At 41.9% G+C, this 15621-nt stretch overlaps 1 protein-coding gene across 2 annotated transcripts in view; it reads left to right on the top strand.

Moving 5' to 3' along the window:
* Positions 1-1436: 1436 nt before the first annotated feature.
* The window catches only part of FZD3 (frizzled class receptor 3), a 69873-nt gene continuing 55688 nt past the window's right edge, over positions 1437-15621 (top strand). Inside the window, exons 1-2 of one of the 2 annotated variants that reach the window (XM_084767187.1) lie at positions 1437-1590; positions 10560-11074. In XM_084767187.1, the coding sequence (XP_084623313.1) occupies positions 10886-11074 (189 nt within the window). In that variant the 5' untranslated portion in view covers positions 1437-1590; positions 10560-10885. The remainder of the gene's footprint in view (positions 1591-10559; positions 11075-15621) is intronic. The other variant, XM_084767186.1, reaches the window with a different exon arrangement.

Below are 15621 nucleotides of genomic sequence, written 5' to 3' on the forward strand. Positions count from 1 at the left end.
TGCTAAGTATTGTACTTATTTATGAGACTTGATCATGTTGATGTGTTTGTATCTGTGTCCTCCCCATCTCCTGGTGTGAGCAGTGTTGTGGCCTGTGTCTGTTTTTACATCATGATGTGTACACTGAAGGCGGCGGCCTCTGGCAAGCATACTTGCTGTGCTTTAGCTATGGGGATCTGGCAACACATACATCTATCTCAAAGTTTCCCTCATATCTCACCTGCCTCCTTATTCACTCTCATTGAGATGCCACTGGGTCCCCCAGGACACGATGACTTGCTTGGAATGGCCCTAAGAATCAATATTACTGTCTTTAAAATACTGCTGCACAAATGTCAGTAAGGAAAATGGAAATTGTTGTTTCAGATTTTATTTATCATGCTGGTCTATCAAGACCACCTTCTGCTGCGATACTCATACGAGCACAAGGCTTTTCAGTATTCATTATTTGAGAACCCTTTAAATCTCACTGGCCTGAGGATTCACCAAATGGCCTAGGCGGACTGGCCAGCTAGTCCTAGGAATCCCCCTGTCTCCACCTCCCCAGTACTGGGATTACAAGTGCCTCCTATCAGGACTGGGTTTTTGTGGGTTCTGGGGATGTAACTCGGGCTTTTCTGCTACAGAACCGTATCTCCAGCCCGTATGTTATCATCTTAACCATTTATAAACATATGGGCCAGCAGTATTAAGTACACTCATTTGCAACAGGACCAATGTTGCCCGTGAGCTACCAAGGGACCCAAATGATGCCATGAACTCTAAGTTAAAGGTGGACAAGGAGAAAGATAGGCAAAACGCTGTGGCAAAGAGAAAAGCAATCACAATTCGGTCCAGACTCTTCCATTAAAACTCTGTGTGGCTTTAAGTTAAGACATCCAACCTTTCCAAGCGTTCTTCTCCCCTGTACGGGTTAAATGTGTTTAGATGACCTCTAAAGGATCTTTCAGTTCTCAAGTTGTGTATATAGCAAAGTGGGAGAGTCCCTCTGAAGAGCAGAAAATGAGGCAAGCCGCCAGGCTAGTGAGCACAAGCTCTATCTGTTTATAGTAAGGTCTCGGGGGAAAGGACACAAAGCGTGCACCTGCTTCGCTTGGTCAGAGTGCAAGGTTGGAACAGGCCAGGTGTCCCTTGCTACCTGTACTACCCTCCGCTCCCTGACCGGTTCCCGAGGTCCTGGGGTTGGCATACTGACTCTCAGAGCAGGTGTTGGTAGACCCGCACGGAGAGCTAGGCTCGGGAAGGCTTTGTAAGGAGGACTGGGCACATTTCAGATAAACGCCTCCAGCGCTGGGAACCACCACTAAGCCGACGCGCGACAGCTCAAGGCGTCATCATCACCTAGGACGCCAAGCTGAGAACAACGAAGCGCCGGTCCGCACCCCACCGCCAGCGTCTGGCTGGGGAGGCTGGGCGCAGCGCGCATGCGCGGCACGTGCGCGCGCACCGTCCTTCCCGGGCCGCGCGCCCCGACGCTCGCGGAGGCTCGGCGCGCCGGCGGTCCTCGGCCGCTCAGGGGACCTGAGGGACGCGCGGCCGCCTGCGGGGCCAGCTGTGCAGCCCGGGAGAGCCCGGGAGGCTGGCGGTGAGGTGAGTCCTGCGTCCGGCGCTTCCTCTGGGGCCCGGAGAGGGGAGAGGAGCGGAGCGTTGTGGAGAGCGCCGAGGCGCCTGCCCCTGCCCGGCCGCCCCTCGTCAGGCGGCGCTCGCTGCTCGCGTCGCGGCCGAACAAAAGCCCGAGGCCGGCGCTGCTGAGGCGGGCGCGGGGCGGCAGCTGGCGAGCAGCGGGGCCCGAGCCGGGTTGGAGTGGGCGGCGCGGAGTTCGGGGCTGCTGCGGCGCCGGGCGAGGATGCCCCGGGAAGGCAGCGGGGCCGGTACGTCCCGCCCGCGCTGGGCAACCTGTGCGAGTGTGGTGGACGCAGCGGGTCCCCGCGCCGGCCGCCTGCGGGGAGCGAGGCCGGCCCCAGCCGGTTTCTGTTCTCGGCGCCGCGGGGGCGTGGGCGGGAGGACGATGCACCGGGCTCCACCGCTGCCGCTCCACCGCAGCCCCCGACCGACCCCAGCCACCTAACGCCCAAAAGTTGTCCCCTGCTGCCCATCACTTTGCAAAGTCCGCGCCTCCCCAGCTCCGCGCTCTCCTCACTTACCCCGGTGGAGGTGACTCGGGGTGAGTGGATTTGCTTTGGGATGCGACGGATGGGCGATGAATTTGTAGCCGCTGGAATAAAGGCTCTGGGATGCGGGTATCGTTAAGATTGTAAACATCCCATAGGCTTCTTACATCTTGGGACTCTTGGAGGTTGGGGCTTCCTCAAGGGAAAAGAGGGTTTTGGTTTTTGTTTTTCGTTTTTCTTTCCTTCTCCCTTTTCTTTTATGAGTAGGAAAAAAAAAAAAAAGAACAAAAGCGCATGCCATTCATTAGGTAGAAGAGGCTTAAAGTTGAAAAGTGCCACGACCCGAGATGCCCCGGTTTTCACCCAATGTAAATGAAATATCAGGATTTTTAGCTCCCTTCTGAATTTCTCAGGCTGCCCAACGGACGCACCGCCTCAAAAATCTCACAGTAGAAAAGTCCTTCAGTACATCTGGAATGTTTGTGGATGGGAATTGGGTTACTTTGCAAAGCTAGGACATGAGAGCAAGGAAACAAAGGCCCAGCTGGGTTTAAGGATGTTACCTCCCTCCCCAGCCGCCTGTGGTCCTCAGCCGCCTGTGGTCCACGGTGGTTATAATGGGCTAGAAAGGACTAGATAAATCCTGAGTAGTGTGCTAAGAAGCCGGTACTCAAGACGACGGCTCATGGCTGTAGATCTAGTAATCGAGAACTGAAGCAGGAGAATCGCCGAAAGTTCTAGGCCAGAATAGAACATGTGGTGGACCCCTGTCTCAAAAAGAAAGGTGGGGAGGTCCTCTAGGCGATAATGCTTTCCTTTCCGTCTTTACCTGTAAACAAATCAATGCCCCGCGCACCCCCCCCTCCGGAAAATGCTTTCCTTTCCATCTTTACCTTTAAACAAATCAATACCCCCCACCCCCCTCCAGAAACAGAACACATTTACTTGAGCCGTATCAAGCCACAGCATAAAGGTAAAAAGATTCAGAGTTGAAGAACCAACGAGAGAAGTGTAAATATTTGGAAGGATAAAACCAAAGATAAACCATAACCTAGTGGCAACTCTTACTATGCTTCCCTATGCTCGGTAAAACAGCATGTGGTGCTGATTTCTCTGCCCCCAAATGCTTTGAAACTGATAGGAGGGGTGTGTGTGGGTGGGTGGGTGTAGCATTCCACTTCATCTTTCTTGTTTTTTCCTTTCACCTAGTGATAATGTGCATCTCATCTCCTAAAAAACTAACAAGGTTCTATCAGTGAAAGAGAAGGGACAGTGGCCTCCTCGTCCCTTTTATTCATTTCCTCTATTTTCTGTTTTGGGTCTTTGGGTGAATTTTTCTTGGGCATTCGGGCATTTGAAGTAGTAAGGGTCCAGAGCAGTTTAATAGCAGAGTGCACACTCTTTCTTTGTATAGGACAGCCTGAAACCTTTATCATCTAGGAAGAAGAGAGGAGGGGTTCTTGCTTACAAAAGATTGCCTGTTTCCCTGCTTGATGTCTGGGGTGGGGGGGTGGGGGTGTTGGGAATCCACCCAATTTATGTTTCGTATCTGTTTGTTAGTTAAACTCTGCAGTGGTTTTGTACATAAAACTTCTGAGGGTGAGATCAGGTGTGGTGGCACACAGCTTTTATCCCAGCACTGGGAGGAGGATCTCTGTGAGTTTGAGGCTGGCTTGGTTTACATAGCAAGTTCCAGGACAGCCAGAACTATATAGAGAAACCGTGTCTCACAAAACAAACGGACAAAGCCTTCTGAGCATATTAGCGTATTGATTTTTCTTAGGAGACAGGTGGTAGGCAAGAGTTCTTAACACATCGTTATCTTCTTTTCACTCGGCAGAGAGGCAGAGATCCGGGCAGAGATAGAGTAAGGTTCTGAGGAAAGAAAATGAGAGTTTTCGGTGACGGTACTTGTAAAGCTGGGAGTAACAACTCCTCATTGGCTCACAAAGACTTTTAGCTGCTGTTTCAGAACTAGGCGCCCTCTCAGCTTTCCAGGGTATCATCCTGGGAACCACTAATTTTGGTGGATCCAGGGAATGCACTGTAAATGAAGCTTTTGAAGGCTAACTCAGGGAGTGAGCTTAACACAGTCCAGCCTCCCTCTCATTATGTCCCACTGAAGCAATACTTAGTCAGAGCATACCGAGTATATGGTCTTGTTAAGGGGAAAACGGAGGACTTCGCTATTTCCTCACAAAAGTTCAGTTTTTCTGACCACTTTTACTTACTTTATTTACCTTTTTGCCAGACTATCCAACTTTAGTACTGGAAATACAGCTCAGCTGGTAGAGTGCTTGTCTGGCATTTACAAGACTGAATCTAGTTCCAAGTACTGAAAAAGACAAAAAACAAAACAAAACAAAACAAACAAAAAAAAAAAACCCCCAAACACAACAAAAACAAAATAATCAAACAATTGATCAGAATTTGTCTTTGAATTTTCAATTTTACTTACAGGTTAATTTTGACAGATTGTCTGCTCTTAGTTTCAGAATTTTGTAGGTTGTAAATCTGATTGAAATGTGATGCATACTATTCCTTTTAGTTCTGAATATAGAAGTACTTTTTAGTTTTATTTCTTTAAGCAGTACCACTCAGCATAATGATAGATTAGATTATTTGTTGTAATTAGATGGCAAAATAAAATTTCAAAATTAGAGAGATGATGGTACTAAGGCACACACCTGTAATCCCAGCGGGAGAAGCAGGGGAAGAGAGGGAGAGGGGCAGGAGTCAGATGATAACCTTAGCTACAAAAGAGATGTTGTCTCACCCCTTGCCTCAGGTAAAAATTAGATTGTTATAGTAAAAACGATCAGAAAAGAATTATTCTGAGACTAGTAAAAATGTAGGTTCTATAAATTAAATATGTTATATAAGCTGTTTTTTTTTCAATAGCTAAGAGGCAATTCTGTGAGGATGAATTTGTTTGTTTGTTTTTGAGACAGGGTTTCTCTTTGTAGCCTTGCCTGTCCTAGAGGCTCTTTGTAGACCAGGCTGGCCTCTAACTTACAGTGATCTGCCTGTCTGGCTCTTTTTTAACCATAAGATGGAGGGCTGTGGAGGTAGCTCTGTAGGTTAGAGTGAGTGCTTGCTGTATGTGCATGAGGACCTGACTTCGGATTTTCCACACTCATGTAAAAAGCGCTATGTGGCAATGGGTGCTTGTAAACCAGTGTTGTTGGCAAGAGTAGAAACAGAAAGATCCTGGGGGCTTGCAGGTCAGCTGATCTAGCCAGTTGGTGAGCTCCAGGCTTAGCTCAGGTTCAAAAAACAGGTAGAAAGCAATATAGGAGGACATCTGACATAATAAGAAATGGAAAGTAACAGGCCACATCCTGAGTGGGCTTTAGGAAAGAGGAAGTCATATTGGAATATGTCGTAGGAATATTTCTCTAATAAGATGATGCTTTCCTTCAAAGAGACTGACTTTGAGGAACTCATTGCTAATCCTTTGTGATGCATTGATGCATTCTTGAAAAAAGTGTGTCTCAAAGGGGAGAATATCCTAGCTTTCTACACTGTAGCTAGTGTATCCAGCTGACAGATGATATTTCTAAACTGCCTTGTATTTACAGGCTGTCAGAATTAAATGTAAACTATGAATGGTGAGATGGACCCTGTCTGTGGAGAAAGTGATAGAAAAGTATTTCTGAACACAGACTTTTGTTGCCATTTTTTTCTTGGCAGGCCCTTGTGGTACACTTTTTTCATGGTTGCTTCTGGGATCACATCACTTTCTCTACCTGAGTTCGTTGGATCTGGCCTGGGAAAACAGTCTTTCAACATTTCGTTATCTTTTGCTGTTCTTCCGATCATGTGCTCAGCTAAGTTTATTTTAAGGACTTTTACTTTTTATCATCAAAACTGACAGTAATTGGAAAATATTAGATTCCTCATGATCTATATTCATAAAACTAAAAATGTATAAATTTCAAGTGTTTGCCATGTCCCACCTGGTACAGGGGCTCAAACCAAGGCTTCACACATGCTGGGAAAGCACTTTACTGCCAAGCTGTGTCCCTAGCCCTAGTCTAGACTGTCACCAAGCACTTAAAATCAATTTTTCAAATATTTTATATTGCTCTGTGGAGAGGTGAAAGTGCCTCTTTCCCCACAGTGCATGAACTGTCATAGCAGTCATTTTTGCTTAGACCATGGTGCCCCAAACTGCTTACTCTATCAGGGCAATAGTTGTTTTGTTTTTTTTTTTCTTTTTAGTTTTTCGAGACAGGATTTCTCTGTGTATACTTGGTTGTCCTGGACTTGCTTTGTAGACCAGGCTGGCCTAGAACTCACAGTGATCTGCCTGCCTCTGCCTCCCAAGTGCTGGGATTAAAGGTGTGCGCCACCACGCCTGGCTTCAACAGCCTTCTTTATTCTGTTGGAATCCTACAGATTCCTGCACACACACACACACCCCAGTATAATAATGAAAATAATGCTTCAAACAGCTGTTAATCGTTATTTAATGGGTTGTTACATTTTGTCACGCTCTCTTTGAGTCCAGAATTACCTGTTTCCTTCTTTTTCCGCCTGAGTTCTTTGGATCTGGCTTTGATAGTCAATCTGGGAAGACAGTCTTTCAACATTCATTCGTCTTTAGAGCTTTTCCATGAATGAGCCTACCTTGAGAAAAGTGGCATGCTCTCGTGATTCTGATTAGAATCGGGCTGCAGTAAAGTGCATGCCATAGATGTATGAGGCTTGATCCTTGGCACCTCCATAAAAGAGATGCCCTGTGTGTAAGGTGCATGCATGTAATTTGAGCTTTAGAGACAGGTGGATCATTGACTCTGGCTCACCAGACAGCCTAGCCGAATCAGATAGCCATTGGTGAAAGACCTGGTCATCTCAGCAAAACAATATGGATGCTTCTGAGAAAGACACCTGCACCTACACCTCTAGCCTCCACATGCACATGTGTGTACATGTACACACATACAGGTAATTTATTGTTCAAGTGTGGTGTGGAATGTGTTCAAGATGCTTTAAAGTACATACAACATTTGATTGAGCTAGTAGGTAACTTTATTTATTTATTTATTTATTTATTTATTTATTAGTGTTAAAAAAGCAAGGTTTGGACAGAGAAACCTGTCTCAAAAAGCCAAACCAACCAACCAACCAAAAAAGCAAGGTTTGTTTTGTTTGGTGTTTTATTTAGGGGTGTGTGTGTGTGTGTGTGTGTGTGTGTGTGTGTGTGTGTGTACACGTGTGTGTGTATGTGTGTATACATGCCACAGCATGCCTGTAGAGATCAGAGTATAACTTTTGGGTGTTAGTTCTCTCTGTCCTGTGGATTCTGAGGATTCAACTCCTGTTATCCAAGCCCAGTGGCAAGTGCTTTTACCTAATGCGCTATCTGGCTGGCCTGAAAAATCTATTTGAACCATACTAAATTATCACTTATTTGCTTTTCTTACTACCTTCAGTAATACAAGTAGTATATCCCTTGACTTGTTGCTTTAATTACCAGCCTACAGACTGTTCAGCTAGCATTTATTTCTTGTCTATCAGACATTTATAGATTTAAAGTTACTTGCCTTATATACTTGCCTTGTATAAAATTAGGTCTTTAATAAAATTTCATAAAGCATTTATGTTATTTCTAAATAATTGAAATGCCCCTCTGCTCTTAAAGATGATCTTACCTTCTAGCCCAGACTGTTCTCCATTTGTAATCCTTCTGCTGAGTTCTGGGGTTATAGATGTGCACCGCCTATGGCTGAAATAGCTGCCTGGTGGCTTTTGCATGCGTGTTTTTCTGACAGAGGTGAGTTACATATATATACATACATACTGTCTTCTGAGCTGATCTAAACTTCTCTGTGTTAGGTTATATGTGGTGACACATAATCCCATTCCTTGGGAAGTACAGGCAGGTGGGTCTCTGAGTTCAAGGGTAGCTAGAGCTAAATGGTGAAACCTAATCTCAAAATAATGAGTGTGTGTGTGTGTGTGTGTGTGTGTGTGTGTGTGTGTGTGTGTGTGTGTAGAGTATTCATGTAGTGGCATATGTATGGCAGTCAAGACAACTTTTTATGTCTGTTTTTGGGTTCCGTCTTGTTTGACACAGTCTTTTGCTTTCTACAGTATATGCCAGGCTATCTGGCTCTCTGGGTTTCCGGGAATTTTCCTGTATGTGCCTCCCCTCTCCGTAGCGTGCTGCGATTACAGATACATGCTATTGTATCTGGCTGTATGTAGGTTCTGGAAATTTGAACTCAGATACTCATGCTTGTACCACGAGTGCTTTACCTACTCAGCCATTTTTACAGTCCTAGTTTTATTTTACTTTATGTTTGCTTATCATTGTTATGTTATTATGTCAATAAATATAATCTGTGCTCATGTTTTGGGAAGGAAGAGCAGTGTCACATAGGGCTTTATGCAAGCTAAGTACGCAGGAGCACTGCAGTGTGTTCTCAGTCGTGCTTATCGTTTTTAGGGTCTATATAATAGTCCATCGTGTGATTATACCATATTGTTTAGCCAAACCCCTATTGGTAATTTTTAAGGTTATTTTTAGATTTATTAGTTGTTATAAATTACTACGCTACTATTTCAGTTGAATACCACATGCACTTGTATACTTCAGGAATAAATTATGAACAGATTTGCAAGATCAAATTGTGCACATTTGAGGTCTTTTGGTATAAGAAGCTATTACAAAGTATTTACTTACTATTTTATGTGCATGGGTATTTTGTCTGTGTGTATATGTGTACCGTGTGCCTGCAGTCCCTGTAGAAGCCAGAAGAGGGTGTTGAATCCCCCGGAATTGGAGTTACAGATGTTTGTGAGCCACCCACAGGCTGGTAATTGGACTGGAAGAACAGTATGTGTTCTTAACCACTGGAGCCATCTCTCCAGCCCCATAAGTAGCCATTTAAAAAGGAAAGGACCAACTGGTTTATAGTCTTATCTAAAGTATTTTTAAATGTTGAATATACTCTCTTCCCTATAATCTGTTCTGTCATTGTTATTTTTATACATCTGATTGCCAAAAGTATTATGTTTGTCCTGTACATTTGAATTTTTTATTAGTGAAGTTAAACATCGCTTCATGTGTCTATTGGCCATGTGTGTATTTCTTTTGTCCTTTGGTACTTTTTCTATTACTATTTTTAAAAATTATTTTAATTATTTTATGTGTATGAGTGATTGCCTGTATTTATGTTTATGCACCATGTGCATACCTAGTGCCCTCAGAAAAGGCAGCCATTGGATCTGCTGGAACTGGGGTTATGGATAGAAAATTGTGAACCACCCTGTGGGTGCTGGGAACCAAACCTGAGTCCTCTGCAAGGGCAACAAGTGCTCTTAAGCCCTTAGCCATCTCTTTAGCCCTGTTATTCTTTTTATCCACTTACTTCTTACTTTTATGTAGACTATTATATATAAACATACCTCTTCTTTTCCTTGTTCTCTTTTAGCATAGCATTTCTCAAGACCTGACTTACAGGGCATTTATAACTAGGGTCATCCTTAGGAGGTAGTCCTTAGGCAGTGATTGTTAGGCAGTGTCTCTCTCTTGGAGGAGTTATGCAGCTCATGGAAGTTGCCACAAACTTGGAATCATTCCTAGCCCTACTCTGGCTTGTCTACAAAGACAGGCTGTGTGGTGACCAATTGTTGATCATGAGTTTGAGATTCTGGTGCAGTATATGTGGCATTAAATGTTTGTGCTATCTAAAATGATGTAATGTTGACAAAATTGGCTGGTGATACTTTTAGAACTTTCTATCTGTTAGTTCAGTATTGGTTGATAGAGGTAGCCTTATCAACTGCAGTTCAGAGCCCAAAACACCTAATGCTTGATGCTACTTTTTTTTTTTTTTTGCATTATCTCATAATTTACTCATAGATTCTCATGCTCGAGAAGTGATGTTCAAATCATTTTCAGGAAAGAAAAATATGGGCTTAGTGACAGTGTATGCAATATAGAATTACTAAGAAGCTTTAATCTCTCTCAGACCTTTCACAGTTGCTTTTTACCAAATCAGTTAAAATAAAAGTGTATTGCTGATGACCAAAACACATAAAATAAATTTGAAATCCTATAATCTATCATTGAAATAGTTTGGGGCAAAGGGAAAATACTAAAAATGGATCAGTTATATCTTATGACAGAATTCTCCACTATGTATTTTATATACAACTTAGGATATAAAATTAGGCCTTAAATGTTAAGGTCTATTTTTAGTGTGATACCTGTCTGTCTGTGTCTATCCATCCATATATATGTATAATATATATGTATATGTGTGTGTATATATATATACACATATATAATCTATGATAAAATGGAAGAACTATTATTTTTTGAATACCCCTGTGTTTTCTCTATTAAATCAATATGATGTCTCGCCAAATATTTTAATGTCAAGTCTGCAGTATTTTGAGAAGTGATTAACTTTTCTTACTTTCAATACTTTTCAGATATTTCAACAAGGAAGAAATCACTTTCCTCCTAAGATGGAATCTGTGATTTGGGAATGTGGTTGATCAACTTGATATGCTGGCCAGATGTGCCCTATGTAATACAATGAAGAGAAGATACAAGATGATGTCATTTTCCCATATTGTGAAACCAAAAACAAATGCCTTTTGTGAGACCAAGTTAACAGACCTCTGACAGCACAAGGAGTTTCTAACTGTGGAGCCAGCAGAGACAGAAGGGGCACTTTCAAGCCACAGCCTGCAGGTGTATTTTGATCTAAAACACATCTTGTAGCTCTGATCAGCCTCATTCAGACCCAGGAAGAATGGCCATGAGCTGGATTGTCTTTTGTCTTTGGCTCTTGACTGTGTTTGTGGGGCAGATAGGTGGGCACAGTTTATTTTCTTGTGAACCTATAACCTTGAGGATGTGCCAAGATTTGCCTTATAATACTACCTTCATGCCTAATCTTCTGAACCATTATGACCAACAAACAGCAGCTTTAGCAATGGAGGTAAGACATTCCAAAAAAATACCTACACTGCCCTGGCAAATCACCTAATGTGTTTGATATAAGCAAGAGCAAAACACTGCTGTTTTTAACTGTATCTTTTACATTTGGAAATTTGTATAATTTGGCGCATACGATAATAGATTGAAGATTTTGGGTTTGGAGAAAGTCTAGTCATGAGTTTATTTTCAGACGTGTTTTTATAAAGAAATTGGAAACACTGAAACATAGGTAGCGATACCTCTTTGGAGATTACATCTCTGTTATTTACCTAATAAGTTTATAGCAGAGTATAATAATATCACATAGAGCTCAGTAGTTGAATATGGAATATAATGTGGTTTTGTTTTGTTTTCAAGACAGGATTTCTCTGTAGCCTTGGCTGTCCTGGAACATTGTAGAACAGGCTGCCTCTGCCTCCTTAGTGCTGAGATTAAAGGCATGTGCCACCATGCCTGGCATAGTGTGATGTTTTTTAGACTGAATTCTTTTGTTCTTTAGGTTTACAATGGTTTTTGTTTTTTTAATATCCAAGATGATTTCCTGGTTATGTCATACTCATATCAGTTTAAGAGTAGCTTACAGGCAATGAAAGAGGTTTTGTTATGTGAATCTTATGAAAGTTTGTCACCTTACTTGAATTTTTCTTATGGTAATTCTTCAGGTACGTCTTAATAATTTTGTTTAGAAACTATGTCCAGTTAGTGGATATGATTGATCCTAGGTTTAAGAGTGTCTGTCTATAATGGTCTTATATTTGAAGGCAGAGATATATTTACTAGATAGAAATGGGGAGGCAGAAAGCAGTCTAAGAGTATGGTCTTTGGAGCTGGGCAGTTCCAGTGTTTGAACTCTAGCAGTGTCACCATGGCAACTTGTGTGAGCCTTGCCACCCTACCCTACTTTTTTTCATTTTAGTAACACCAATATCCAGGTGTGGTGGTGGTGTTCCAGCACTTGGAAGGTGGAGGCAGGAGGGTCAGGAGTTCCTGACAGTTCCCGCTACAGGACGAGGTGGTACAGGACAGTCGGGGATGTGTATGACCCTACCTCAGAAGCACAATAAAATAGGCTAATAATAATCACACAAGCTTTCATAGTATACAAGTAAAGTATGTCTGTAGAGTACTTAGTCCTCAATAAACACTCACTTTGCTTGCTATCTCTCTCTTTCTCTCTCTCTCTCTATTACAATATCTCACCACATAGCCCTGGCTGGCATGGTGGAGCTCATTAGAGGTCTGCCTGCCTATGCCTCCTGATTTCCAGGATTAAAGTCATACCCTGGCTATCCCTGTTCTTATATTAATGTGGCCATGTAATAATTGGATAATTTCTTCTATTTTAATCAGTTTGATAGTGTTTGCAGAGCCTACATTTGGAATTTTCTACTTTACAGTAAAATATGCATTCACTGTTTCAAAGTCTGATACAAATCTGGTGAAATTTGTAGAAAGATCATTATTCATAAATTTCAAAGTGTCAGACATGTTAACATTTTCCTAATATTTGATGATGCTACAGAGATTGGACAAAACATTTTTCTGCTCTTCCTATGACTATACAAGGTCATAAAGAGAAATATTTGTCCTCAACTATTGGATTAGGGTACATGAAAGGGTTATTGTCTGATGGCAGTAAGTTGGCTCCTGTGTGATAGCTGTAGCAGTCTTTGCTATGTGCTGAAGATTGGGTTAGCAATACCCTCATATCTAGGATCACTGTAAAGTCATAACTTGTTGGAAGCAAGTTAGAAAAATGCTTGTACTAACTTAGGTTCTGCTTTGCCTCTGCCATGCAGTAGGTATTAAGACTTTGGACAAATTGCCTAACATTCCTACATCTTGTTTTCATTAGCTCATTTAAGGCAACAGTAATGAAAAAACGTAGGATTAAATAAGAGATTTGTAAGTAGCTGTAAAATGCATGGTGTACAAATTTTAATTGTTGTAGAGAGTTACTAGAAAGTGATGGACTTGTATCATTACTCATGGGTTCATAGGACATTCAGAATGATGGCATGATAGGCTTTTTCTGTCTTCTTCTCAAATATGTCCAAGTAATCCATATTGTTTATTGCCAGTTGGTTTGCTTCTGAATTTCTGATAGCCTAGGAAGAGTCCATAAGTGGGAAGTGTTTCTAAGAGGAGGCTTCAGGGATTTGATGAAGCCCTGAGGAAATTGCTTATTGCATGGTTGTCATAGCAGGGCACGGATGCCTCTGACAGAATGATCAGACAGTTTGAGATTGTGGATTTCATGTAATAGCAAAAGACTTGAAAATTCAGCAGAAACTACATCATGCTCATAGCTGCCTCTCAGATCAGTAATTTTGTTAAAAGTTTTTTTCTAGTGCTGGAGATCAAAATAGGGCCTTCTTTTTGTTTGTTTGTTTGTCTGTTTCTCTGCCTTGGGAGGCTGGCTAAACCAGTGTCTTAAGCTGCTAGAAAAATGTTGATTCAGACCATTGAGTGTTTTGAGGAGCTGCCATACTGCTTTCTGCAGTGGCTGCACAGTTTCAGATTCCAGGTAACACACAAGGATTCCTAATTGCTCTCCATGCTCACCAGCACTTACCTGCCTTTCTTCCTTCTTCCTCTCTGAAAAAAAAAAAATAATGATGCATAATAAGCCAGGTGTGATGGCACATGGCTGTAATCCCAGCACTTAGGGAGGCAGAGGCAGGTGGATCTCTGTGAGTTCAAGGCCAGTCTATCTACAAAGTGAATCCAGGACAGCCAAGGCTACACAGAGAAACCCTGTCTCAAAATAACAAAACAATATAACAATACCACTCTAATGAGTATAATGTCTTTGGTTTTTAAAGCTACATTTGAATTGACTAGTTAGCATTTCTTCACTTACTGATGAACATTTGGCTTTTTTTTCCCGTCTTTTGCTCTTACAAAAAGTGCCACATATGTGTTTTCATACTTTTGCTAATATATATGTTTGTAAAGATTTATTTATTTATTTATTTATTTATTTATTTATGTATACAATGTTCTGTCTGCATGTGCACCTGCAGGCTAGAAGAGGGCACCAGATCTCATTATAGATGGCTGTGAGCCACCATGCGGTTGCTGGGAATTGAACTTAACCTTTGGAAGAACAGCCAATGCTCTTAACCTCTGGGCCATCTCTTTAGCCTGCAAATATATATTTTTAATGAAATTAAACTATTCAAGTCAAAAAAATGCTTTCATTCATATTTTAAAACTCTGAATAGAAGTTGTACAGTATTTTTTGTGTCCACTAGCAATGCATGAGAGAACCTGTTTCTCACCATTAGCAGTAGAATCTGCTCTTTGTCTCTGTATTAGTCTGTCACTGACAGAATACCTACAGAAATAACATAAGGGTGAAAAGATTGATTTGGGCTCACAGTTCGGGGACTTTCATTGCACCATGGGGAAGATGTAACAGGGTGACTCGTTCATAGTACGCATTTGTGGCCCTGCTGGAGCCAGCAGCTGAGCTTAGCCCTCAAATGCAAGCCCAGTGGACCTGCTTCTACTAGGTAAGCCTCACCTCCTAAAGGATCTGCAGCCTTCCAAAACGCCACACCTGCTGGAACCAAGTGTTCAAACAACAGCCTTTGTGAAATTCAGATTCAGGTCATAGTATTAAATAGTAGTTTTAAGCCAATCTGGTAGCTGGAAAATCTCATTGATCTTTAGCACTTACACAGAGACAGAAATTGCATCCTATGCAAAAGTAGTTGAATGAAGATTAATTATACTGTAATGAAGAGTTTGTAATGAAGAGGTAAGAGTAAGAAGTTTGGAGGTGCAGTAATTGAAGCCCAAGTTTTGCTACTTACAGTTGGGACTACGAGTCTTACTCTACCATCATGAGAATGGAATTGGTTACAAAGATCAAACAAAATATGAAAATTACTTTTTAAAAATAACAGTGCTAGTGCTTGTGCACAGGATCCAATTTGAAGCAAAGTAGACATTTGTAAATGGCTTCTGCTTTAACAGCTAGTCTCAGTGGTCTCCAGAAGCCTTTTATCACAGTTGCACAGAACTTCTTTGCATTCCTTGACCTTATCAAGTTATTACAAATGCCACATTTGCCTGAAAGGCTCTGCCAACATCTGGGTCATCTTTCTTTATTCTCAAGGCCTGGTTTGGTCTGATTTCCTTGTGCAACCTCGGAAGACTCGTTTGTGCCCCTTACTTCTGTGCTTAGCAATATGCTTTGTTTACCCATGTTGTGTGTGTATGTTAGTTTGTTACAATATTTACTTTTTGTCCTCCCTCTTTCTTTCTTTTTTTTTTTTTTTTTTTTGAAGCTTGTCCTTACTCATTTTTGTATGCCTAGTAATTAACCCAGAACTTCACACTTAGTAATTGCTAAATGTTTGAATTCTAGATGTTTGGATTAAGCTGTAAATTCCTTAACAACGGCTGTAGTCTTATGTTTCGCTGCTATACCTAAACTCTTACTCTCCTGATGCTGAAAATAGTTTGGTGGGATAGTAATGCTGATCACAGTTCCTGAGCTGCCACCTACCTGTGAACAGTAGTGTGATTACCACCCCA

The sequence above is a fragment of the Acomys minous genome (assembly GCF_964271855.1).
Source record: "Acomys minous genome assembly, chromosome: 18".
NCBI classification, from domain to species: Eukaryota; Metazoa; Chordata; class Mammalia; order Rodentia; family Muridae; genus Acomys; species Acomys minous.